Source organism: Mus caroli, unplaced genomic scaffold (genome assembly GCF_978045245.1).
Source record: "Mus caroli unplaced genomic scaffold, Mus_caroli_1 scaffold_2, whole genome shotgun sequence".
NCBI classification, from domain to species: domain Eukaryota; kingdom Metazoa; phylum Chordata; class Mammalia; order Rodentia; family Muridae; genus Mus; species Mus caroli.
The window spans coordinates 60,244,960-60,270,809 of NW_028227257.1; the positions used below are offsets into that span (position 1 = coordinate 60,244,960).

Below are 25,850 nucleotides of genomic sequence, written 5' to 3' on the forward strand. Positions count from 1 at the left end.
TGGGGATAAAGGCACATGCTGCCCCACTGGTCTCGGGGCTTAGGCCTCAGCCCCTCCGTGGGCCTGTTCCCAGCTTTTCTTCATGACCACTCTGGCTCAGCAGACAGAAGTAACTGGAGTTATCTGAAACAGCTTGTATTGCCCAGGGCAGCATGCCCCTGCCTCTAAACAGCCACAGGAAGGGGCTTGTCACACCAGCGAAGTTTAGATGAGATGGTCTCGTGAACTAGGTAGAGTTTGAGATTTTCTAGGTCTTCCTTCAAGTTCTATACTTTCATCCCTTTCTGTGCCTACTCTTAACAATGCCTGAGTACAATGGCTTGCTTTGCTGCTGCTGCTGCTGCTGCTGCTGCTGCTACCACCCACCCTCTCCCAGGGACAGAGGACAGAAAAATACAGATGACATGCTTTCTCATTCCCAGAGAGGGGTGCTGGCTGTGTCTTCTGTCTGCCTACCCGCTGCCACCACAACACCATGCCTTTCCCTCCGCAAATGTTCCTTCTTGGACAGACTCCAGTGGGCCTTGCCTTCCCTCTTTAAATATCCAGACCATCTGGCCCTTCTTCCCCCTGGACAGCCATGGTACTTATTACACATGATGACAGGTCTTGCCTACCCCAAGTATAACCCTAGATAGTGTCCTACCTGTTCTGGGCCTGTGAGTTTTGCAGTCCCGAGAGACTCATGAGCCTCAGTGGGAAGGTCCAGCTCAATCCTTTTAGCCTCTAACAGCTCTTCACACAGAACCAGGCACGGGGAAGCAATAGGTACCAAATGACTTTGATCCACCTTGTAGTGATTAGGGAAGAGGAGGGCCCAAACAGCCCTTGAGTCCTGTGCTCTCATAAGAGTGTATGTCTCTTGGCTTCCAGAAGAGGCTCTGCATACCTGGAAGCTTGAAGAGTTGAGAGACAGTCAGAGCAGGATGGCCATCATCCACAGCATCGAGAAGAAACCCCAGGTACAACCACAGACCCCATCTTGGTGGTGATCCTGCCACTTGGTAGGAGCTAGGTGTGGACACACGGCCTTCCTCCTACACAGGTGCTATCTGGCCTGGGCTTTCTAGGAGAAGGCCCGAGGACAGCCCTGCAGGCTGAGAATGACTTTCACTTCGACTCCAGCGCCATATTCCAGGCTCAGGCTGACGTGAGCCAGAGCTATGAGAACGTTAGGGCCCTGGCAAAGGTAATGCTGTTTGTCTAAGAAATATCCATAGTGGAACCTATGGCACATTTATTCCCAGATGCTCTGAGGGCTGAGGCAGGAAGATTGCATAAGTCCAGGTGTCCATGACCAAAATCCAGAAAAGGGAAATCATGCTTGCCTGGTGTACTTAAGGCCCGAGAGGTCAATTCCCTGCACCACAAGAAAGAAAAGGGAGGGGAGGCTAGTCATTCCCCTACCGTAAGCTAGGGCAGTGTTCCCCACCCATGGGCCATGGCCCCTGGGAGTTGAACAACCCTTTCACAGGGGTGGCATATCAGATACCCTGCATATCAGATAATGTTCATTGTGTTTCATAACAGCAAAAATTACAGTTACGAAGTAGCAATGAAGATAATTTTATGATTAGGGGTCACCACAGCATTCAGAAGGTTGAGACCCACTGAGCTAGAGTCTATATCATGATCCCAGAAGCAGAGCAGTGACTGACATGATTCCTACTCTAAAGGATCTTACAGTGTTACCAAGATATCAACAAGTATTTAACTGGCTGTGGTTTGGTGGTCTTATGCAGGTTAGGTTGGAGTCAGGATGCACCTTTAAGGAAAAGATATTAAACAGAGACTTAAGACAGATCCAAGGGCAGGCAATACTGAAGAAGCCAACTGGGTCCTGAAGAAAGGCTGGGAATTGGCCCAGTGAAGGAGGCTGAGGCTAAGGCCCTGAGACCAGCAGGGCAGTGAAGGAGGCTGAGGCCTAAGCCCTGAGCCCAGTGGGGCAGTGGAGAAGGCTGAGGCCTAGGCCATGAGCCCAGTAGGGCAGAGGATAAGCAGAGCCTGGAGAGGCTCATGGAGCCTCAGAGCAAGGTGAAGCCCCTGGAGCAAATAAGACCAACCAAAAGGGTCTGTCATGGCATCTGTTGGTTCTCACCAGATCCCTCTGCTAGATAGCAAGGGGCACAGTTGTGGAGAGGAGACTTGATCCTTAGTGGCTTGGGTGGGCAGGGACACACCTGGGACCTCTCTGGTTGCCCTCCCGTGGGGTACTGTCCCTACACCCTGACCTTGGCTTCTTCTTCAGCTTCACAGGACCCGACTGGAGGAGTCAGTCGCCCTGTTTAGCTTTTATAGCTCCTGTAGGGAGCTTCAGTCCTGGCTGGAGAAGCAGACAGCACTGTTCCAAACATTGCAGCCCCAGGGAGACAACTTAGAGGTCATACAACTCAAATATGAGGTAAGCCACGGAGGTAATGGAGACCAGAGTTTCCACCACTGGGGCATTGCTTAACGGTTTTGTCCCAGTCACCATATTTACTTTGGTCCTCTCTGGGGAGGGTCCAAGGCTGTAGGTCTGACTCTGGGGGCTAGTGACTCAAAGTGAGCAGAATGTCTTAGAGCCAAGCATCCCAAGGTCCTTTGTCACCCAAAAGGGGTACGGAGAGAGAGAAGAGCCAGCCTTCCAGAGGTCTGGGTCCTTCTCTTCTTCCTCCCCTCTCTCCTCCTCTTCCTCCTCCTCCTCCTCTGCCTCAGAATGTTCTCATGACCTTGGCCACTGGAAAAGGCCACTGGGCAGAGGCCATCAGCACTGCTGAACAACTGAAGCAGAGATGTCCAGGACACATCTCGAAAATCCAACAACAACAGGAGGACCTGAAGCAGAGGTGGTGACAATGAGGGATGGGGATGCAGGGTGGGACAGGACCTTGCTCGGGGCATCCTCAGGTGGAGAGGCTAGATGGTGTCAGGCAGTGAGGAGAGAGCAGAGGGCCACCAGCCAGAGGCTTCTGCCCTGGCAGGCCCAGTCTAAGGCCTCAGATAGGTAGGTGTCGCTGGGTAGATGGGAGGTGTTCCTGTGTTGGATACATCCCTGGATCCTCTGCTCAGGTGGCAGCAGCTGGAAGCCCTGAAGGAGGAGAAACTCCTGCAGCTGACACGTGGCATGGAGGTGTGCAGTCTTTTACAGGAGTCTGAACCCATACAAGCCCAACTGCTAAATGTGATAAGCAGGCTGGAGACTCTGGGAACAAGAAGCTCTGGGGACAGCCATCATACCCTACAGCAGACCCAGCAGAAGGTCCTGGTTTTGGAGAAGAAGATCTCCTACCTCCAAAGAGCAACTATAGAGTATGGCCAGCTTTGGGGTGGTGATGGTGCCGGGGAAACAGTGAGGACAGAGGGAAGCTCTAATAAAATGAGGGGCAGAGGCTGGAGAGATGGCTCAGTGGTTAAGAGCACTAACTGCTCTTCCAGGGGTCCTGAGTTCAATTCCCAGCAACCACATGGTGGCTCACAACCATCTGTAATGGGATCTGATGCCCTCTTCTGGTGTGTCCGAAGACAGCTATAGTATACTCACATACATAAGATAAATAAATAAATCTTTAAAAAACTAAAATGAGGAAGGGCACAGGAACTGGGATGGGAGATGGCCAAGATAGGCTATTGGAAGGGTGTGGGCAGCCGCCAGAGACTGTTGACGTGAGAACGCGCTCTCATGACCCGGACCAGCGGGTAATTCTTCCCTAACAAGCCTCAAATGGGGCCCAGGAGGTGAGAAGATAAAGGAGACATAAAAGCCAGGGCTGAGAGGCTTTGCACAAGCTTCCACGTGCCAAGCAAACTTATGAAGAAGTACAACATCTTATATGCTATGTGCAGGGGGAGAATGGCCAAGGTCTTTAGAAAGCTAAATCAGACAATGCTGGCAAGAGAACATAGGATACCCCAGACACTGCTATCTTAGGACTGATAACCACAGCTTTTCAGAGGGGAAAGACAGGTTCCCAGGAACTGAAACCTTAACTCATTCAAGGCCCAGGCCCCAATCTGGACCTTGCAAGGTCTACCGCTGGGCAAGGACGCAACCTCTGTCCTTTCATTAGGACCCCTGAGAAAGCCTTGGATGGGGTCTGGCTTCCGACACTCAGAGAAAGGGAGAGCCTTACGCCTGTGCTGCTTCTAGCTAGGGGAGGGGTGGACTTTCAGAGTTGTCAGGACTTTCCCAGGAGACACAGGCCTGGGGCACTGACTGTTGCGGTTAAAATCCCTCAGGGTGATGGAGTCAGGCTCCGCAGAGGGCAGGCTGCTTTGGGAGCAGGTCCTGATGCTGCAGTCACTGCTAAAGCAAGCGCAAGGGCAGGTGGCCCGGCAGATCCAGGTCCAGACTGAGGCTTGGGTTCAGCAAGGCATCCTCCAGGAGAGCCAGAAGCTGCTGCTGTGGGCAGAGGACATCCGGGCTCAGCTGTGCAGCAAAGAGGAGCGGCAGGGTGAGGCCTCAGCCCAGCGGCCACTGAGGAGGCATGGAACCCTACAGGAGGAGACCTGCCTGTGGGAAGAGAGGTCAGGACAGATCCAAGGGTTTTGAGTTCATAAAAGAAAGGCCAAAGCAATGTGGTCTCCAGGGTCATGAGTCAGGCCGGTATCTAGCATAGTACTGCTAGGCGGTACTGCAGGCAGGTTTGCAGGAGATACCCAGGCCTGCATCAGGCAACCTGCATACTTTAGGAAAGGCCTCCAGACACTGAGCTGCCAGAGAGGCTCTCAGTTCTAGCCCAGCTACCATCCTACAGGGAAGATGATGATTTCCCCCAAAGTCTAGCTTCCCATTCTGACCCATTTACTGGCCTCCACAGTCAGAGGGCCCAGGACCCACCAGTGGACTAAGATGGCTACCCCCTCACTTCCTTCAGAAGTGATGTGCAGCTCTGTGAGCAAACACAGCCACCATGTACAACCCCCAGGCTCTGCCATCTCCAAGGAGCCTGACGGGTATCAAGTGGGCCCTAAGAAACAAGCACCTGCCCCCCATCTGTCACATACACCAAGCCACTTTAGGATTGCAGCAGCTTAGAGGAAGTGCTGGCTTTTCCTGCCTCCCACGGCCATGCATGCCACCTGTTTTCAGAATGTGGGGGCAGCATCTATCCTAAAGGGCACCTGTTCTGTTGGGTCTAAGGGTCCAGCGACCCTGACAGCAGGCGTGTGTGGATTGAGGGATCTGAGCTGTGTTTGTCCCAGCATGCCACTAGCCATCTACTTAGGGAGGGTGTGACATGGGTCGTGAGCACTTTGCTGAGCCTGTTGCATTCCATCTTATTCATAGGCCAGGGCACAGCTGTCCTAGAGAAAGTGAGCCGATAGGACTGGTCAGCCAGTTAGCCTCACTTCAGGGCTCTGCGATGAAGGACTGAAGCGGCCGTGAGAAGGGATGGATGTGATTTGATGCTCTGTCTGTTGTTTTTCTCAGGCTGCAGCAGCTGGAGGCTCAGGGTCAGCTGGTGGCAGTCTCAGACTCTCCACAGTCCCAGGAAGTGGCTAGTGCTCTAAGGCTCCTAGGCCAGCACAGCCAGCAGCTGAAGGCTCTGTGGGAGCAGAGACAGCAGAAGCTTTGGGAGGGGCTGGAGCTGCAGAGGTTTGGCCAAGAAGTGGATGGTTTCATGGCCACCTGTGCCAGCCATGAGGCCTTACTGCGGCTGGACAACCTTGGGGTAATGTTCGGGAAGTAGAAATGAAGTGTCACCCTACTGCCCCTAGAGGGAGCTGGGCCTCCTTGGGTCCAGAAGGTGGGCAGGAAGTCCCTGAGGATGGGCTGACCTCAGGTCTCTGTACCAGGAGGACATAAGGGAGGCCCAGAGCCTGCTGCAGCAGCACCAGGGTTTGGGGTGGCTCCACAGCACCCTGGGATCACGGGCAGAGGCCCTGCGTGCACGTGGTGAGAAGCTGCTTCTGAGCCATCCAGCTGCCATGAGCAAGTGAGCCTGCTGCATCTCTTGGCGCCTGGGCGGGCCGCTGCTGTCTGAGCCCGGGGGACTAAGGGCGCAGGGTTCGCTTGGGCTGGGGGAGGGGGGGGAGGGAGGGGGAGAGACTCAGGACAGAGAAGAGCCCTCTCCTCTCCGCACACTCCAGGATCAGAGAGCTGCTGCACAGTGCCCAGGCCCAGTGGACCAGGGTCCAAGAGAGGAGTGAGCAGAGAAGGGTCCAGCTGCTGGCTTCCCTCCAATTGCAGGTGACTGCCTGCCTGGTCTGCAGGAGACATCCCCAGCAGCACTGAGGCAGTGTGATCCTGTTTACAGAGCTCTGTCCCCAGCCTTGAAGCACAGCTCTTGGCTGTTTCCATAAGGAAGCCACAGCTGTGGTCACTGTGCTCCTCAGAGAAAGGCCCCTTGACTTGCCCCCCACCCCCCACCCCCCACCCCTTATCCTACTACATACTGCCTTCACGGTCTGGCATGCCAGGGTTTGCATGGGTGAAGGGAAACAGCCTCAGACCTTTAACACTGATGCGTGTTCAGGAGCTAGTGTGACTCTCTAGCCAGGCCAGGCCTCCAAGAACCTATGTAGATTAAGAGAGCCACACTCAATCTGGTGTCATCTGTCAGAGTAGCACCTGACCGGCATTTCTACTTTTTGGGCACAATGTCCTTGCCCCATTTGGGGATCAGAACAATCCAAGCTCTACCCTCTTCCCCTGTACCCGAGAATTGGCTCTGGATCTCGTTTTCCCCACAGAGCCCTCTCCCTAGGTTCTGGGTTCTGAGACCCCCTCTCTCCTGGTTCTCGGGCAGGAATGGAAGCAGGCTGCAGAAGGCCTAATGCTGTGGATGGAGGAGAAGTGGCCCAGGGTGGCTGATGAACGCTCCCAAGCAGGAAGCAACATTCTGCAGAAACTCAAGTGGCACAAAATAACTAAGAGTGAGCTATTAGCCTCCCGGAGGTACATGGAAGAGCTACAGCAGGTGAGGATGCTGGGCAGGGGTAAGGCCCTCTTATCTTCAGATTCCCAACACACACTGCCCTGCCTATTTCTATGGAGCACAGTCACTGAAGGAAGGGTCCTGTCTGCCTCCTGCACTTAGCTGGCTGTCCCCGTAGATAGACACTCAAATCAGCTCCAAAAGCTGCCACCATTTCAGGCAGCTAGTGGAAAGCAGTTGTAGCCAGCAACCTGCCTCCTGCCCCCTGCGTACAGTAGGCTGTGGCTGGTGCTGTCCTAGCAGCTCATCAAAAAATGGCCTGGACCTTTGTCTCCATTCCAGGCTGGGAAAGAACTGTTGCATAGAAACCCATATGCACAGGAGGACATACAAGACAGACTTCAAAGCCTTAATCACAAATGGGAAGAGTTGAACCACAAGATGGAAGATCGAGGGGATAGGCTGCCTCAGATCAGACAGCAGGACCAGCTCCTAGAACTAATACAGGTCCCTGGGGAATGTGGGGTGGGGATGGGGACACAAGGAGGAAGACCAGGATTTGGCTGGGACAGGATGGGATTGGGCAGAACAGAAAGGGCTGGAGAGACTGTCCTCATGAAGTCCTGTACAGAGCTCTGGCCTAGAGAAGGCTAAGGTGCAGTAGGCCACCACAGGAGTGGCTTTTGTGTGTCTAGAGTGTGATTATCACCACTCAAGTTGCTCAGAGAAGATGTATAATTGGTTTGCACACTAGCAGTTGGCAGGACCTGATGGCTCTGTGGTGAATCTAAGGCTGGGAACTCTGTAGACTCGGAGCCTCCGGCAGGGTTGCCTGCTGAGCTGCAGGGAAAGGTGAATACAGTCTCTTGTCACCTGCCCCAGGATGTCCAGGAGGCAATGGAGCATCTGGAGGGAGCCCTGCAGAGCACAGAAACTGGGCAGGACCTGTGCTCCAGCCGGAGGCTGCAGAGACAGCATTGCCAGCTAGAGGACAAGAGCCAGGCACTGGCCAGCAAGATGGATGCCCTCATCTCTCAGACCCACAATGCATTCACTTCCTGGACCATCCTGGAGGAGAGCCAAAAGTGTCAGCAGAGGTGGCTATGCCATCCTCACCCTCCACACACGCCTCGTGAACCTAAGGACTGAGTGGCACCTAGGGGACCTAGGCATCTACTCTCTCCCTTCTGAGTGGGAGTGCCAGGACAGAGTTAGGCGTCCTAAGCAGGACATTGCACCACAAAGGCTGCTTCTCTGTCTGCAGAGGTTTCCCTCTGTTCCCCGGCCTTGTTCCTCATGGGTCCCTGGTGGGGATAAGGAAAAGACCATGACCTGGTCTTGGCTCCCTCTCCATCCTATTTATCTTCTCTCCTTCTACCAGGTTCAAGTCCCTGCAGAGCAAGCTAGCCACCCGACACAAGCAACTGCAGACCTCAGTTGAGCTGTATGAATTTAATCTCCTTAGCAACCTGGAGCTCACATGGGCAGCTGAGCACATGCCCAATGCCACTCCCAACTGCCCTGCCCAGTGCTGGCGTGATGCCCACAGCTTTCAACGAAAGCACAAGGTAGCAGCACCATGTATATTGTGCCACGCCCCCAACATCTCATTCCCTGACCTTTGAAGACCCCTGCCACCACTCAGGGTGTCCTGGCCTCTAAATTATTCTCCTTGGGTGTCCCGATTTCCAAATCCACTTTTCTCCGGGTATCCTTATTGTATTGATCTAGAACTAGAGACACTCTGTGGTTCTAATCTGGACATCTGTGGCTAAGAGACTCCCACTGTTCTGTGGCAGATGCTCCAGGCTGAGGTGAAAGGTCATGTAAGGCACATGCACAGGGTGCTAAGTTCTGGTCAGCGTCTAGCAGCCTCTGGGCACTCTCAAGCTCAGGATATCGTGGATCAGTGCCAGAAGCTAGAAGGCCACTGGGCAGGACTGGAGCAGGCGTGTGAAGAACGTGCACACTGCCTGCAACAGGCTGTCACTGTCCAGCAGGTAGGAGATCAAGAGGATGGAGTCTGCAGAATAGCAGACCAGCTATGGGAGACAGGGCTCGGGGAGGGAGGCCTGTGATGGAAGCCCTGGGCTAAGACTCCCATAAGTGCCCAGAGGCTTCTCACAGGCTGCTGGTAACCAGGATGGGTGATGAAGGGTCCCAGGTAAGATCAACAGGGTAAGTCACTGTCATTCATTGCAGTACTTTCTGAACGTGTCAGAGATGGAGACCTGGGTGGAGGAAAAGCGGCCTCTGGCGAGCAGTCAGGACTATGGCAGTGATGAGGAAGCTACCTGTGGGCTCATTAGGAAACACCAGGTACTGTGTCCTGAGCATCTCCACACGGGTGACAGTGGGCCAGGAGGAGGCCTGCGACATTCTAAAGGGCACATCCTACGTCTTGAAACACAGAACCCTGCGCTTTCCTTCCTATCCCCATCCGCCACCCACCCAATTCCTGATTCGCCCTCCTCCCTGAACACCTGCTGCCAGTACAGCCCAGCCTTGTGACTCAGGAGAGTGTATTGCCATATGGAGCCTGATTCGTGTCTCTATGAAGATTTGGGGTGCCTCTGTCTCTTTGTTTCATCTCTTCTGAGCCCTTTCCTACTCCTCAGTCACGTGCTTCAGGCCACCCCATGTCCTTCATAGGTGTCCTTCTCTGGGGCTCTAAACCTCATCCATTCTGTTAACCCAATTGCCATCCTAAAACCCATCCCCTCCCACACACCTCCCTGGTAAGGAGGAGGGAGGAAGGGAGGCCAGAGCACACTCCTAGAACCAACAGGCTCCACAGCCTCTGCCCTGCTGTGTTCCTGCCTCTTGTCACGGAAATCTCCTGGATATGTTCCTGTGTGCCTCAGTGGTCACTGTTTTGGGGTGTCTTGTGGCTGAGGACTTTCAGTGAGCTATTCCCAGAGGGTATGTCTGCAGGCTTGGCCAAATGCAGCTTCCGTGTGCCGGGCATGCAGACAGGCTTGCTCAGCTTAGTACATCTTTACATATTGTGTTGGGGTCCAACATGATGCCTCCTGAACCTCCCCATCCTTGTCCCAAGCTTCCCGCCATTGACTATTTCCTGCTAAGTAGTGAGCCCCCTAGGGGTGGAGAGCATATCTTCATTTTGTAAAACAGTAAACATAAGTGGGTAATGGGTGGATGGGTGAAGCTAAGTGGATGAACACGGATGAGTGGATAGATGGAGGAGTACACTGGTAACTGAATGAGTGGAGAGGTAGAGAGATAAGCCTGGGAGTTGTTGGATGAACACGTTGAGGGGATGAATGGGTAGGTTATGTTGGGGGTAGATGTGAGAGAGATGAAGGACCACCCTGCCTGTGTTCTGACCCTGGCAGATGCTCCAGCAGGAGGTAGCTCTTTATTGGAGCTCTATGGAGGATCTCGAGCAGAGGTTCCAGACCCTTGCTGGATTTGAGGCCCCTGAGCGGTTGGGTGTGGTACGGGAGAAGTTGCAGGCACTACAGAAGCTGGCAGACAAACGGTGAGGGACATTGTGGACCCCTCATCAGTGGGTACAGGGACCCTAACCACAGCTGACTGTTCCCTGCCATGGCCCTATGTTGGTGGGATCCCAGGCCTTTAGGGTTGTACCAGGAGAAGGCTGAATCTTTGCTGTGTGCTACTCGCCCCTCTAGAAGATCTTCAGTAAAAGCCCCCTTAGCAGGACGTTAGGCCCTTGATTCAGTTCTCTATTTCTTGCCAATGTCCTCTGTCCCCTGGCCTTCTTATGTCTTCTCCCCAAGTCACAGGCTTGGGCAAGGATCATGAATAACTCCATCCTTCAGCCTTAGGACCCTAGGGGAGTGAGCAGGTAGCTAACATCTGGGAAACCCCTGGCTGTCACCACAGGGGGCAGGAGCTGGAGGGGACCCTGAGACTACATGAGTTCATGAGAGAAGCTGAGGACCTGCAGAGCTGGCTGTCCAGCAGGAAGCAGGTGGCCAGAGGAGGGGACACCTTTGGAGAGGACCATGAGCACGTGCTGGTGAGGGGCTAGCAGCAGGAAAGACACACGATGCTGGATGGTGGGGGCTAGTCCTGATGGGCTGGGTGGAGAAGGCATAGTGAAGTCATGGACTATGCCTCTGGGTGGAGTGTGCTGGTGTTGTGGCCACACGAGGCTACTCTATTGCTGAGTACATTGTCTGCTCCCCTCTCTCCTTAGCAACTCTGCACTGAGTTTACAAAGTTTCAGTACCAGGTTGAAACTGGTGTCCAGCGAGTGGAAACCTGCCGACTGCTGGCAGAGAGCCTACAAGAGCATGGACACAGTGCTGCCCCCAAGGCTCACCAGAGGCAGCAGGATATACAGTGAGTGAGACAGCCTGCAGGGGCCTGGGTTTTGAGGAAAGTGCTGGCCCAATGTCTTGGGGGTTAACACTCTGAGGTGGCACACTCTTGAGGGTCACAGGGCCTTGCTTGCTCAGAGCTAGAGAGGGAATGGTCCCTGAGATGCCAGGCCTCCGAAGGCTGTGGTCTGTGGTGGAAGATAAGGCTGAGGACACCACTCAGATATTCCCAGCCCCCAGGACACTTTTCCAATTACTGCCTCCCAGGGCCTGGAGGAGGAGCTATGGATCGGAACTCCCTGAGCTGAAAAGGAGGCTTCCCCATGAGCTCGGAGCTCACAGCCCCCATGCTCACAGCTCTCCCCTGCAATAGTCCTAGGTGTCCACCCACCTGCTCGGGGCCCTTCTCTAGCCTGTGAGCCTAAGGAAAGGTCGGATGCTCTCATAACCTCAGCATCAAGTCTGGCTTGGAGAAAGCCTTTTTTGTTTTGTTCTGTTTTGTTTTTTGTTTTTCGAGACAGGGTTTCTCTGTGCAGTCCTGGCTGTCCTGGGACTCACTCTGTAGACCAGGCTGGCCTCGAACTCAGAAATCCACCTGCTTCTGCCTCCCAAGTGCTGGGATTACAGGCATGCGCCACCATTGCCCGGCCTGGAGAAAGCCTTTGAGCCTGGGCAAAGCATGTAAGGGAGCAACGATTGTAGGAAAGGAGAGCCAGAAGCAAAAGACTCAAAGGGGAAGCCCCATTCGGGAGCATTGAGGGAATCCATGACTTCCACCCAGAGAGGAGGGGGCTGATCAGACCACGAAGGGAAGGCAGGCTGATCCATAGCTGTTCTTCTGCATAGTAGGACTTCCTGGTCTGAACTGTGGCAGTTGACCCAGGCCCGAAGCCGTCTGCTCAATGACGCCGAAATCACTCTTAGAGTCCACAGAGACCTTCTGGAAGTCCTTACCCAGATTCAGGTATGAACCCGGAGAGGAGGTGGATCCCCAGACTCAGGGCCCTTTCTACCCTGCTCTGACTCTTTTCTACCCTAGGAGAAAGCCACAAGCCTCCCTAACGATGTGGCCCAGGACCTGTGTGGGGTAGAGAACCAGCTCCAGAGACATGAGAGGCTGGAATGCGAGCTGGCAGGCATGGAGCAGCAGGTCAGCAGGATGCTAGCCCTGCCTCATAGGCCCTCGCAGGCCCTCGCTGGCCACCAGCCTGGCCCGTTTGTTCTTCCCGTTGGGCCTGTCATGCATGGCAGAGCTCTGCCCAAGAAGTTCTGGGATTGACTCCTCAGAGCAGGACCATAGCTCAGGATGCTCAGGTCCTTCTGTCTCTGTGAAGAAACAACTGTCCTCTCCTACCCTTCCCTGCTAGGTGCAGGAACTGATGAAGGCTGGAGGCAGAGTACAGGGGCTGTGTCCAGGAGCTCAGGCCCTTGCCGCTGTCCAGCAAAAGCAGCAAGCTGTGACCCAAGCCTGGAAGGCCCTCCAGCTGTGCATGGAGCAGCGCAAGGCTCAGTTGGAACGAGGATATCTCCTGGTCCGGTTCCACACAGCGGTGAGGGCTTTCTTCCCTTGGGAGGGGTGCATGTATATACAGATGTGCACATGAACTGAGGCCCTCCCATTCTGGAGGGAAAATGTATCAGAAGGGGCAAGAGCAAGGGTCCGTGGCCCTGGGAGGGCTGGGATGGATGGTGGCAGAGAAACCAAGTGACAGGGACGTGTAGTCTTGCTACAAGTCCTGAGTCAGACAGCTTGATGTCTCTATATACGCATGGGTTCAGGCTGGCTGCAGTTGTTTGTCATCAGCCTCCTCTCAACGGCTCCTCTTGTCTCCTGGGGTCCCTCCCTACAGGTGAGGGACTATACCTCCTGGGTGGCCAGCGTGCATCAGGAGCTGCAGATGGAGGAGGCCTCCTGGGAACCCCAAAGCCTTTTGCTCAGGCTCAGAGCCCATCAATGGCTGTGGGCAGAACTAAAAGCCAAGGAGGAGCTGCAGCAACGGGCCACTAAGATGGGCCAGCAAGCTCTGCTGGCAGCAGGAACACCCACTAAGGTGGGCATTTCCCCAAGCTCCCAGCCTACCCTGCCCTCCCTTAGGCTGCATCCTTCCCACCCCCACCTCCTGTTTCTTCCATCAGTCTCCCCTCAAAGGTTTCTCTTGGGATCTATTAGTGCCCCTCCTCCACCCCATCTTCCCGCATCATCTTCAGGTCCAGGATGGGCTTCAAACCCTACAGGAGGAACGCGACCAAGTGTTCCAGGCCTGGGCACTCAAGCAAGAGAGGCTGCAGGCCATGCTTCAAGAACAGCGCCTCCTCAGGCAATGCGGCCACCTGGTGGAGGTTCTCACAGCCCAGGAGGCAGGTCTTGCAGCCACAGCCACAGCCCTAATATTCCCTATCCTGATCCTCTTCCCTGCCTGACTGCTCCTCCCTTTCCTCCCGGGTCTTTGGCTTTTTTTTTTTTTTTTTGGACATGGAGCAAAAAGGCTATGGGTGGGTCCTCCCGGGTGACTAGTGTAGATCCCTAGGGTACCATGATGGTCTCTACTAGCATGCCCAGGCGAGAGTTAGCACTGCTTTTCCCCATGCAGCTGAGACCCATGGAGTTTAATAGATTGCACATAACCTCCACTTTGTCCTGCTGGCCTCCAACCTGGGCTCCAGTTCCTTTCACTGCTCCCATGCTTGCGTGCGTGTTCATATCAGCGCTACTCAGGCCCCAGGGTTGTTGTCTCAGCTGTGCTGGCAGCCCTCAGAGCCTCTGACCTTTCCGTGGACTGATCTAGGCATTCCTAAAAGCCAGTGGCCTGGGGAGCTCTGTGGAAGAGGTGGAGCAGTTGATCCGAAAGCATGTGATCTTCCAGAAAGTGCTAGCTCTCCAGGACAAGAAGGTGACAGGCCTGAACATAGTTGCTGATGGGGGAGTGAGTCCTCAAGAGGGGGGTTGGTGGCTGGGGGTATGCTCAGAAACAGTGCTAATGTGTCCGTAGAACTAGGGATAGAATTGTACATATGGCTCAAGAAAAGACTCAGGCTGGGGAGGTTCACACTGCAGGGACCCCTGGGGAGCATTTACTTATTCTGAGGTCACTGAAAGAAGATCGGTTTTGGCTATTTTCAGGGCCATTAGCCAGCCCTTGACCATGCAGAACTAAGGGAAAGGCGATAGTCAAGTTACTAGAGTAGACTAGCAGGCTGTGTCTGTCCACAGGAGTCAGCTCTGCGTGAGCAACTAAAGACGATTTCAAGCCCTAAGGGGCAGAACTTGGTTTGCCACATGTTGGAGCACCGGGCTCAAGTGAAGGAACTGGCAGAGAGCCGGGGCCAGGCTCTGCACACCTCCCTGATGATAGGCAACTTTGTCAGGGCGGCAACCCAGGTCAGAGGACCATTCCCTGTCCATTGCCTATTACGTTGTACAGCTTGAGGTGACATTCACACTATAACACTATGATAAACAAAACATGTTTGGAGAGTTAAATGGCATCCCAAGGGCCAGGCTGGAGCCCAGAATATTTGATTGGCAGCCCCTGTGGGCTAAGACTCATGTTTACCGAGCAGTAGCAGAGTCAAGACAAAGAAGAGCTATTGGCAGGGGAACACAGCTGTATGGGCTCCTGGAGCAAGGGGCTCACACCTCTGAAATAGACTCTCATTCAAGTTCCTGGCTCAGCCTGGGCAGAAGCATGGCTTCCGGAGCTAGAATGGTGGTTCTTGTTTATTAGATACTGCCAGCCCTGCCCCTGAGGCCAGTAGCCCACCCCCTGGAGTTTTCTGGTGGGGAGAAGGGGATGAAGGGGAAGGAGGGGCACTTCATGATGGAGCATCATCATAGGATCTGTGCCCTACCCCCACCAGGCTGAGGACTGGATCCAGGAGCGGGTCCAGCAGCTGAGAGCCTGGAGCCCTCTTGGGAATCTAAAGGATTATCTGAAGCACCTGAGGAAACACCAGGCCTTCAGGGCTGAGGTCCAGGCTCAGGAGCAGATCCTGACCTCTGTTGCCAAGGTGACTCCAGCCTCAGCCCAGCCAAAGTATTGATGGCTGAGGTAAGAAGAAAGGTGCTGAGTGTGCCCTTATGTCTCCCAGCAAGGTGAAGGGCTCCTCAGTCAGAGCCACCCTCAAGCTGGAGAGGTCTCCCAGAGGCTGGAGGCCCTGCGGGACCTCTGGGAGAAGCTGAGGCAGGCGGTGACCCTGCAGGGCCAGGCCCTGGAGAACAGATACAACTTCCTGGAGTTCCTGCAGAGAGTGGATCTAGCAGAGACCTGGATCCAGGAGAAGGTGGGGGCTCCTCTGGATAGGGAATTTGGGGCCTGGGGACAAGAGCTAAAGGATTGGGTGGGAAAGAGCAAGGTCTTCGGTGCTCTGGCTCCATGATGGTAGGAGCCTTGGTGGGAGGTCGCAAGCATCCATGTTCTCTTACCCTGCCCCAGCTACAGGCCAAGTGGCTAGATAGAGCTAAGCCTTACCTCCCCACCTTTGGCCTCCACAGGAGAGGATGGTGAACAGCTGTGACATTGGCCTGAACCTTGAGCACTGCCTGCAGCTCTGCAGACAAGTCCGCAGGTTACAGGTAAGAGGCTCTGTGAGGGAGGGGTTGACTTAGTGTCTCCCATTGGGAAATCTGTCTGGAGGTTCAAGCTCAACTTTGCACTACTTGGACACACTTAGGCAAGCGAGCTCATCTGGCCAGTCCTTAATTTCATCATCTCTAAATGGGTATCATGCCTTTCTCAGCAGTGAGGGAGTGCCCGTGTGTGGTGACAGTCAAATGATTCCACACCTGTAATAGAATTATGTCTCTCATGGAAAACTTGGTAGTCTGGTTTCAATGTTATGATAAGAAGCAGGGAATTAGTTAATGGAGCCGCTGAACAATTTTGCAACTTTCTGAAAGCATTCAAAATTGCAATCATAACTTACTGTTTCAAAATTTCTTTAAAAGAAAGAGCCTATGCCTGGGTGTGGTCATTAATGTCGTCTTCAGTGTGAGTGGTTCAGTATCTCCTATCTCCTCCCCCACACCATCCACCAAATTTACCAGGAGTCTGTTTCTCTGTAACATAGAGGGGCAACTCCAACACATCCTTAGCTGGTGGTGGTGCTTCTCAGATGTCAAACCAGATGGTACAGCAAGAAGGGACGCCCTGGGCCTGACCTGCCGTGAGTGAGCACTGTGATTGCTGAGCCCTGCCGTGCTCCCAGATCATCTCTCTGATGAGCCAGTCCATAGAAAAGGGCTTTTGAGTTATAGATGCTACAAATGTAGGGAGCTGGAAGCCTCTGATCCACCCTGTTGGGGCTCCCCTCTCCCTGAGGACATGTAAGCCTGCCTTGTGTCCAAGTTCCATGTTTAACTTTAAACACGACTGAGTCTGTGTCCACCTGCTCCCTCCTACCCAGTCCTCACCTGAGAGACTCTAAGGTTGTGGGTTCCGGGCTGGTCTTCCTCACTGTAGCTGAGAGGGGTGTCCTCCAGCACCTGTCACTTCAGAGGAAACAGTTGACTCTTATTCCCCAAATGTGCTACAGTTCCTAAAACTCCTTCTTGGTGAAGAGACATAAACAATATCTACCCCTTCTCCCAAGGCCCTAACAACAAGTCAAGACATGAGACAAAGTTTACTGCTGTGGGGTTTGCTGGGGTTCCATACAGAGCATAACACAGGAGCGTGGGTGCTCCTCCCCACAAGCAGAAGAGCCTAACCCAGGAGGGCTGAGAGCGATGGTGGAGCCCTCTTCCATACCCTTCTCGGGTGGATACACTCTAGCTTCTTCTCTAGGCCTTGTGCAATTAAGCCAATTACATACAACAGATGGAATGGAGCACCTGAGTCAGGTGGGGGTCCTGTGACCCTCCCACCCTTCCAGAGGGAGTATAAAATCATCAACAAACCCAGCTGGGCTAATCTCCGGCAAGAGGCACAGCTGAGTGCCCCAAGATTGTGGTTGCTTTCCCAAGGGAGCAGTCACAGGAGCTATGCCAAGACGAGGCCTTGAACCGGCAGTGCTAGAAGCATCCTCATCTTTACCTTCCCTGTAGGTCACAGTGGATGACGCCCACATCAGGGGAATCAAAAACTTGTCACTGCAGCTCAAGAACCAAGGCCCTGAGGAATCCGAGACCATCTGCCAGCGGCAAAACCAGCTCAACAATAGGCCAGTCTTAGCCAGGGGAGGACAGTGGGGCTGGGAGAGGGGCCAAGTGCCACCTCAGGCTGCAAGGTTCATCCCCATCCTTTGGTCAGGTGGAAGACTTTCCATGGCAACCTGCTCCTCTATCAGCAGCGGCTTGAAGCAGCCCTGGAGATACATAGATTGTCCAGGGAACTGGATGACGTTATTGAGCGGATCAGAGAGAAGGTAGGTAGTGAAAAGTCCCCTTGTGCACTGAGTTTGGAGCAGCATTGCCTGGAGTGTTCCATGACCCCTGGCCCACCTTTGCTTTACAGTTCTATCCCACCAGGAGTCCTCCAGGGAGTCTAAGGAGGAGTATACTATAGAACCCCCCCCCCCCTGCAGCTCCCAGGAGTCCTCCAGGGCATCTGATGAGGAGTATACTATAGAACCCCACCCCACCCCCACAGCTCCCAGGAGTCCTCCAGGGAGTCTGATGATGAGACTTCTGCAGCCCCTAAGCCACTCACCCTGCCTCTTTCTATCCCAGATGTGTGTTGGGTCTGGAGACCAGAGCACACCCTGTTTTTCCAGGACCCTTAGCAAGTCTAAAGCCCATAAGAGGCTTGGCCCAGTGGGGGTCCCATAGGAATGCAGGTGGATTGCAGCTGTGACAGTGTAGTTAAGACCTATGTGGCCCGAGAATCCCATGTGGCACGGCCTCCTCCTCCACTGGATCTTTCTCTCAGAGCTAGCTCAGGCCTCTGAGATCCCTCCCCAGAGGGACTGGAGTCAGAGACAAAATGCCAGGAAGTGCCACACACAGGTTGTACTGGAGGCAAGTACAGACCCAAAGTTCTAAAATGCCTCTGGTCAAGTCCAGGTGGCTGCTCCAGTCCCTCTGAGGCAGCAGGGAGGGATTCATGCAGAGTCCTTGTGTTCTACCTGCCACCCTAGATAACCAGGCTTCTGCAGTGAGGGGGAAGCTGAAGCTAAAAGGCGGCCTCCTCACTCTCTCCCAGGAATCCCTGATCTGGGCCTCAGAGGGCACTGAAAATTTGGAGAATGTACAGAGGCAATCGTGGAGACAGAAAGTGCTGCAGCAGGAGATGGGCCTCATCCAGACCCAGGTGGAGGTGTGCAGTTGGGGGACGCAGATCCTGGGCACATCCTTAAGGGGGCCTTGGTGGATTCCTGAGAGTCATGCTAAGACACCCACCCCCTCAGCCAAAGCCCCTGCTGCCTACAACCTCCGACCTTTCTCCCTACAGTCTCTTGAAGGTAGGATTGGCCAGCTCTGCAAGGAAAGTCCCGAGGTTGCCCACAGCCTCAGACATAAGCAGCAAGAAATGATGGACAGCTGGTGGAAGGTCTGGAGCAAAGCCCAGAAGTGGTACGAGCCCGTGAGCCTCCCTCCAGTTCTCGGCTCACACACTTGCATTTGGCCCCTACTTTCTCCTGAGTTTCTGTATCATTTACCAATTAATTCCCATCCCATGGATCTTCTGTGCCAAGGGGATTAAAGGGTGCTGGGCATGAGGGAAAGGGGACTCATGAGCCTAGAACTTACTAATGAGTCCTGTGAGCAGGAGGGAGCTGCTGGATGTGGGCCATGAAGTTCAGAAACTCCAGACCCTGCTGCAGGATCTGCAGGACTGGGCCCGGGGACTACAGGCTGAGATGGCCACACAGGGCACCCCCTGCAGCCCTGTGAAAATCCAGTACATGTTGGAAGAGCACCAGGCATACAAGGTGAGCCACAGTCCTGAGGTGCGAGGCCTTTCAAATGTCACCCCTTGCCAGGCGGTGGTGGTGCACGCCTTTAATCCTAGCACTTGGGAGGCAGAGGCAGGCGGATTTCTGAGTTTGAGGCCAGCCTGGTCTACAAAGTGAGTTCCAGGACAGCCAGGGCTACACAGAGAAACCCTGTCTCGAAAAACAAAAACAAACAAAAAATGTCACCCCTCACTACCCCACCCCTTCCTCTGACCCCTGCTAGAACCTTTCTCTGTCTTTTGACCAACCTTGTCCTTTTCCACCGTCCCCTTCTTGCTGGACCTCTGGTAGGCCTCAGCCCACAGGGAACTGATCTCAGGCCTATTATAGGTTGAGCTGGACATCCGAACAGAGAGCCTTAACCTGGTCCAAAGCATGGGGCAGCGGCTGCTTGCATCTGGCTACCCACAGGCCTCTGGGATTCACCAGCCCCTGGCCGCTGTAGAGCAGGGGTTGAGTAGCTTGCGGGAATCCTGGCAGGGGCGGCAACAGCAGCTACAGCAAGCCTTGGAGCAGCAGGTAGGCCCCAGGCCAGCTTCCACCCTACCCTGCTATCAGGGCCTGTGATGTCCCCACAGCTCTGGTCAAAGCCAAAGCTGAAAAGACTGCCTTGAGTATTCCTTCCAGTCTTCCTGTGCCTGTATCATGGAGCCAGGCCTCAGGTTCTCCAACCTGAACCACCGAAAAGGTCACAGACACACCCAGGTAGTCCTTAGGCAGAGAAGGTCACAGACACACCCAGATAGTCCCTAGCCCTCTTCTGAGTTTCTCTTGTCCTTTTTCATCAGCTGTTTCTGGGCTCTGTGGAAAAGGTGGAACGCTGGCTTGACAGTGAAGAGGCCTCCCTGGCTAGTGAGGGAGTGGCGGTAAGTGTCCAAGAGGAGTGGGAAGGACAGATAAGACCAATCAAGCTAGCCAGAATGTCAAGCTCTCTGGGTCAAGGTCTTTCCCACTGCTGAGCAGTTACCATCAGTCCTAAGTACTTCTTGCCCTTGGTTATCGTCCATAGGGTGTGTCCTAGGAGCCAAGGGAATGGGCTTAGAGCCCAGCTGGTCATTCCCTCTGATCTCTTTCCTACCACTCTCCTTGCCTCTGTCTTCCTTCCAACATCACCCTAACTCCAGTAATAGATACGTGTAACTCACAGGGACTTGGGAGAATAATGAGTAAGACAGAGATCTTACTCAGAGCATAGAGGTGAGAGGGCAGTACTCAACCTGCCCTGAGAATGGATACTAGATGCCATCCTGAAGCCATAGGCAGCCTGTGGGGTTTAAATAATACCCACTTTGTAGAGAACAACCACTTTGTAGAAAGGGTTTGTTAGGCTGGCTCTAGAGGGAAACAGTTCAGGGTGGAGTGGAGTCAGCCCTATAGTTAGCATGGGTCTCTGCTTCCACCAGGACCCCTTGGTCACTGTGGAGACCCTTCTGTCAAAGCTCAAGAGGCGTGAGCAGGGCCTGAAGACACAGGCAAAAAAGATCCGTGCATTGGAGGTCACAGCCCACAGCCTGCACCAGGGTGGACACTCTGAGGCGTGTAGCATCCTGGACAGATGCCAGGCCCTGCTCCTGAGGTACCCGAGGCTCTGGGATGGTGGGAGCTGGGGGGAGCTAGTGTGGACATCCATCTCAGGCTCTTTCTTTCTGGCTCTCAACTTCTTGGCCCAACTCCATGCCTCTTCCAAAGCCTAGGGGTCACGTGCTGGTGGTGTGTGAGCTTGCTATCCATCAGACAACATATGGTGTCTACTTTCTTCTTTATCCCAGCTTGACCCTGTAAGGAGCTCACACTAGGAAGCCCAGTGGAAGTGATTTAATGACAGGAAGGGACAGGACCACAGTCCCGAGTCTCTCTACTACCTAATGGGTGGGGCCTGAAGCAAATTCTACTCTCCTAGTTAAGTCTTTGTTGTTGTTGTTGCTGTTTTTGGGTTTTTCGAGGCAGGGTTTCTCTGTGCCCGGCTTTCCTAGTTAAGTCTGTCTCTGAGGGCTGTAGTATCTTAGCACCGTGCCTGTCCCTCCCAAGTAGGCTGAAGATCTCTAATGCAACAGAAGCTCAACCATAGATCTTCATGGCATGCCCATTTTATGACACTAGCCTTGCCTTTTCCTCATAACAGCTCCTCCTGCACAGCTGCCCTAGCCCCCACCCCAAACCCCAGCATGTAGACCAAGGCAGATACAGCCAAAAGCCATGACCAGACTGGCTGAGGCTACCCTCCCACTTCTGTGGCTCCTTGGGATAGTGCTCAGAAGGGCCAGTATATCTCCTCTCATTTGTCAGTCTCTCTGTTTATATCTTGTGAGTGTAGGCACTTTGCCTGGATGTGTGTCTGTGTATCATGTGCTTGCATGGTACCTATAGAGGCCGTGACTACAGTTATAAATGATTGTGAACTGCCATGTGGGTGCTAGGAATAGAAACCAGGCCCTCTGGTTCTGCCGAGCCACCTCTCAGGCCCCAGCGTTCTTCATTATTTCAGGTGGACTTCCTGGGTACTCATAGAGGGCTGAGTAGACACACAAGTGAGTTTGCCAGCTCTGACACCTTAAGTGGGACCTGATGGGCAGTCAGCCCCAGCATGGTGTCATTGATCTTTCCCCCATACAGGCTTGTGTCACTTCAGTAGAACCTCTGGTTCCCCCAACTCCATGCCCCTTGGTGTAGGTGTTAACACCAGTGAGGGGAACCACTGATGAGGAACTGATTGGTTCAGAGGTGTATATCTGTAATATGTAAATTAATACCTAATATAGTTTGTATATAGCAAATATTTTAAATGTGTTAAATATTAAAATGTGGGGTGTGTGTGTGTGTGAAAGACTTGCTGACATCACACCAATGTGTAATCAAAACCATGGCTCAAGCCAGGCGTTCTCGCACACACCTGTAATCTGAGCACTTGCTGAAGGTACAGGAGGATCAAGAGCTTAGAGGCCAGCTTGGGCTACATGGAAAGTTTGATGTCTAGCTGAGCTACACAGTGAGACCATGTCTTAAAAAGAAATGGGGTAGGGTTGTTATGATGGCATAGCAGATGAGAGCGTTTGTCAGGTAAGCTGCAATGCTGGCATCAATGGCAGAAAGGGAGAACCAGTTCCTGAAAGTCATCCTCTGACCTCCATATGCACTCTGGTTACACACGCATGCTCACACATATGTGTACACACACACTAAATAAAATGTAAAAATAGCATAAAAAATTAAAACCATTCTAGTGGCTCAGGCCTGTAATCCCAGCTACTTGGGAAACTGAGGCAGGAAGAGCGCCAGGCTTGCTTGGGCTAGGGAGTAAATTTAAGGTCCGCCTGGGCAAGTCAGCGAGAGGGTGCAGCTGAGTGTTAGAACACCAGTGTGTGTGGGGGGGGTGGTGTCTGGGAGTCAGTTACTGACACATTTCTGTAAGGTGCTCGGGTCTATATTAGTCTGGACTACTATATCAAAGTGTGGCAGGCTAGATGACGGAAACAACAGACATTATCTTCTTACAGTTTGAGAGGCAGGAAGGTCAAGATCAAGGTGATAGAAGGTCTCTGGATTACAGGCTTCCCCCATGTTCTTGCATGGTCACCCCTTTGAGTGTGTCCTGCCTTAACCTCCTTGTACAAGAACACCTGTCCTGTCCTCTCAGATTACGGCTGACCTATCTCCAAACACACTTGTGTCCTCAGATAGTGGGCTATGCCATGAACATAAGTGATAGCAATATGAGGAGGAAACATATGTGCCTTTGGTTCACAGAAAACCTCGGCTCCAGGCCATTGTGATATGGGTCAGGAAAGGCTGTGCTGCACAGACAGGGGGCAGGGGGAGGTAAGACACTCTCCAGTCCTGGAGGTTGAGCCTGGGGGTCCATGAGACTCTTCTTGCAGGACAGAGGCACTCACAGAGCAAGCAAGGGCCCGGGGACGCCGGCTGGAGGAGCTGCAGAAGCTTCGGACATTTTTGCAGGATTCCAATGAGGTTCCCTTCACTTGGGCTGAGAGGGTTGTGGGGGTTCACCTTCCTCAGGGGCTCTCCAGAGGTTACAGAAAGCAAAGCTTTCCCTGTGTCAGGTAACTGCATGGCTGAGGGAGAAGAGCCTGGCGGCTCTGGATGAGGGCCAGCAGGACCCAGCCACCATGCAAACACAGTTGCAGAAGCAGCAGAAGTTCCAGGCTGAGCTGGATGCCAGTGTTCACCAACAGCGGGAGCTCCAGATGGTGAGGTTCCAGGGGTCCTGGGGGCCACAGCCCGGCCCCCAGCATCCCTGCAGCTGGCTTTGAATCATAGTATTGATAACCAGTGTCTGTCTCATGCTTCCTGTGTGCAGGCACTGTGCTAGGTAACAGCTGATAATTACAGAAAATATATCGAAACATCTGGAGCTCAAGATGTCAAAATAGAGTATCTTTTTTTTTTTAACATTTCTTTTCTGGAAAGGAATCCTGACCCGAGGCTGATTATTCGTGCTATCAAACTTTGTTTAGTAGTTTGTGCTAGGCTAGGTTACCTCATTTGAGCAATAATCATTGCTACTCCATTGCATGGAAGACAAACAGATTAAGGAACTTGCGAGGCTGGGTGTTAGGGCACATGCCCATAATGTCAGCACTGGTAACAGCATGGTAAGTTAGATGGAGCCTGGTGTGGTGTGGGTCATCCCAGCACTGGGGATCACAGACAGTGCTGGGGAGCAAGTCTGAGCTAGCCTGGGCAGTGTGGTGAGAGCCTGTTTCAAAAAAAGTTGGGGATAGGGGGTGGGGGAGGAAGGGTTAGACCCTGGAAAGAAAGAAGGAATGGAAATCTGCCCCACATCACAGTCAGCTTGAAGAGACTGCAGCTGTGCGGCTGCTCATTGACGCCATGGTACCAGCATCCTCAGGCCAGAATGTGTGTCCCATGTATGGTGTAGGAGGGGCAGAAGCTGCTACAAGGGGGCCACCCGGCCTCAGAGACCATCAGGGGGCAACTGGAAGAATTAGGAGGCCTCTGGGGTGAGCTGCAGACCAACTGCCAGAGGAAGATGGCCAGATTACAGGGGGCCCTCAAGGTGAGGTGATAGGTGATGAAGCAACTCAGCCAGACAGGACTCTGGGACTCGGCACCCCCACTCCCTTATGCACACCTGTGTTCTGTCCTAGGTCCTGCATCTGCAGAGAGTGCTGAAGGAACTGGAGAAGTGGTTGGAGCTCATGGAAGCAGAGCTGAGAGTCCCTGTCAGAAGCCAGGCGCTGCCTAGAGTGGGTGAACTCCTGGAGGCCCAGGAGGAGCTGGAAGCAGCCATGGACAGGCAGGCCAAGGAAGTGCAAGAGTTGCAGGGCCAGTCCCAAGCCTGCCTCCAGGAAGGCTACTGCCTCGCCAAAGATGTGGAAGAGCAAGCCCAGCAGCTGCTTCAGAGGTAGATTGCCCAGATCCCTGGTTTGATACCTTGTCTTCCTTTGCCTGCTTCCTTAGAAGAAAACTAGTTTCAACACTGGCCCACTCTGGTTGTCTTTCAGGTTTCAGGGCCTTCGGGAGCCCCTACAAGAGCGCAGGGCATCCCTGGAAGCCCAAAGGCTCCTCTTACAGTTCTTCAGGGATGCTGATGAGGAAATGGCCTGGGTGCAGGAGAAGCTGCCCTCTGCCACAGCCCAGGACTACGGCCAGAGCCTTAGCACTGTGCGCCACCTGCAGGAGAAACACCAGGTGCTAGCCCATGCTGGGAGACTGGGGAAGGGCAGCCTCAGAGGGGACGGAGGCTCATGGTCCAAGGACAGGGCACTGTGGACCAGCCTAGCCTCTGCTTTAAGGAACACCCATTTTCTTTGGAAATCCTGGGATGGAAATTCCTTGTAAGTCTGTAGGGTCCAATGAATCATCAGGGCGTGGGTTCCTCGGTTTCCTAGTACATCCCTGGCCCTTTCTCCTTTGCAGAATTTAGAGAATGAGATCCATAGCCACAAGGCTCTGAGCCAGGTGGTGACAGGTACAGGGCACAAGCTCATACAGGCAGGGCACTTTGCCGCTCAAGAGGTGGCCGCCCGGGTGCAGCAGCTGGAGGTGGCTCTAAACCACTTAGAGACAGAGGCCGCACAGAGGAGGAAGAGACTGCAGCAGGCCCTGGAGGCCCAGCAGACTTTGGTGGAGGTGAGGGGGATGCTGTGGGATGAAGAGATGTCAGAACTGGCCTGAGAACAATGGGAGTGTATGGGGCTGAATGATGCCTCTGGGGCAGGCAGAGCTGTGCCTCCCTGCCCCCAGTGCCTTATTCTCACGGTTTCTTCCAAACCTGGGGTTTCCAGCTAGAACTTTACGTCAGAATCACCTGGAACCTTCCCCTTGCAATCACATCTGAGGCTACCTCACAAACTAAATGCATTACAAGACACGTAAGCACCTAGCAGGCTGAGCTATAGTAAGACCCTATCTCAAGAAAGCAATCAAAAGCACCTCAAAAGTAACTAGAAGCCAGGGACAGTGGCTCGTGCTGTGACTCCAATACGCAGAAAGCTGACACAGGAGGGTGACCACTTCAAGTTCCAGGCCAACCAAGGCCTGTAAAGTGAAATCCTGTCTCACAACAAGATAAAAAGTAATAAATGAAAAGGAACAAAGTAAGGATTGATGGCTAAAACTTGCTTTTATTATACTAAATAGCAACACTGTCTCTGAGAAGCAAAAGTAAATGTCTTTATTTCACATGAAGAAAAAGGAAAGAATCGCTTACAAACCTTCAAAAACCACAAGCATTCATGGTCCCTCCAGTACAGTGAGAGTCCTGTGGAAGCTGTTAGAATGGACCCAAGAGGGCTCTCCAGGCAAT

General features: G+C 53.5%; 1 protein-coding gene across 1 annotated transcript in view; it reads left to right on the top strand.

Moving 5' to 3' along the window:
* The window catches only part of Sptbn5 (spectrin beta, non-erythrocytic 5), a 43,436-nt gene that overhangs the window by 10,989 nt on the left and 6,597 nt on the right, over nt 1-25,850 (top strand). Inside the window, 42 exon segments of the mRNA XM_085834545.1 lie at nt 874-962; nt 1,046-1,189; nt 2,249-2,401; nt 2,698-2,828; nt 3,052-3,291; nt 4,219-4,506; nt 5,414-5,654; nt 5,779-5,918; nt 6,073-6,172; nt 6,732-6,902; nt 7,203-7,367; nt 7,743-7,957; nt 8,242-8,428; nt 8,660-8,860; nt 9,063-9,179; nt 10,217-10,362; nt 10,731-10,866; nt 11,047-11,192; nt 12,020-12,134; nt 12,210-12,320; nt 12,538-12,720; nt 13,021-13,221; nt 13,379-13,528; nt 13,957-14,061; nt 14,382-14,549; nt 15,029-15,178; nt 15,260-15,451; nt 15,663-15,743; nt 17,214-17,329; nt 17,419-17,533; nt 18,310-18,423; nt 18,559-18,677; nt 18,874-19,039; nt 19,394-19,582; nt 19,852-19,929; nt 20,467-20,639; nt 22,939-23,029; nt 23,122-23,268; nt 23,961-24,098; nt 24,190-24,446; nt 24,547-24,733; nt 24,962-25,174. Coding sequence (XP_085690671.1) covers nt 874-962; nt 1,046-1,189; nt 2,249-2,401; nt 2,698-2,828; nt 3,052-3,291; nt 4,219-4,506; nt 5,414-5,654; nt 5,779-5,918; nt 6,073-6,172; nt 6,732-6,902; nt 7,203-7,367; nt 7,743-7,957; nt 8,242-8,428; nt 8,660-8,860; nt 9,063-9,179; nt 10,217-10,362; nt 10,731-10,866; nt 11,047-11,192; nt 12,020-12,134; nt 12,210-12,320; nt 12,538-12,720; nt 13,021-13,221; nt 13,379-13,528; nt 13,957-14,061; nt 14,382-14,549; nt 15,029-15,178; nt 15,260-15,451; nt 15,663-15,743; nt 17,214-17,329; nt 17,419-17,533; nt 18,310-18,423; nt 18,559-18,677; nt 18,874-19,039; nt 19,394-19,582; nt 19,852-19,929; nt 20,467-20,639; nt 22,939-23,029; nt 23,122-23,268; nt 23,961-24,098; nt 24,190-24,446; nt 24,547-24,733; nt 24,962-25,174 — 6,569 coding nt within the window.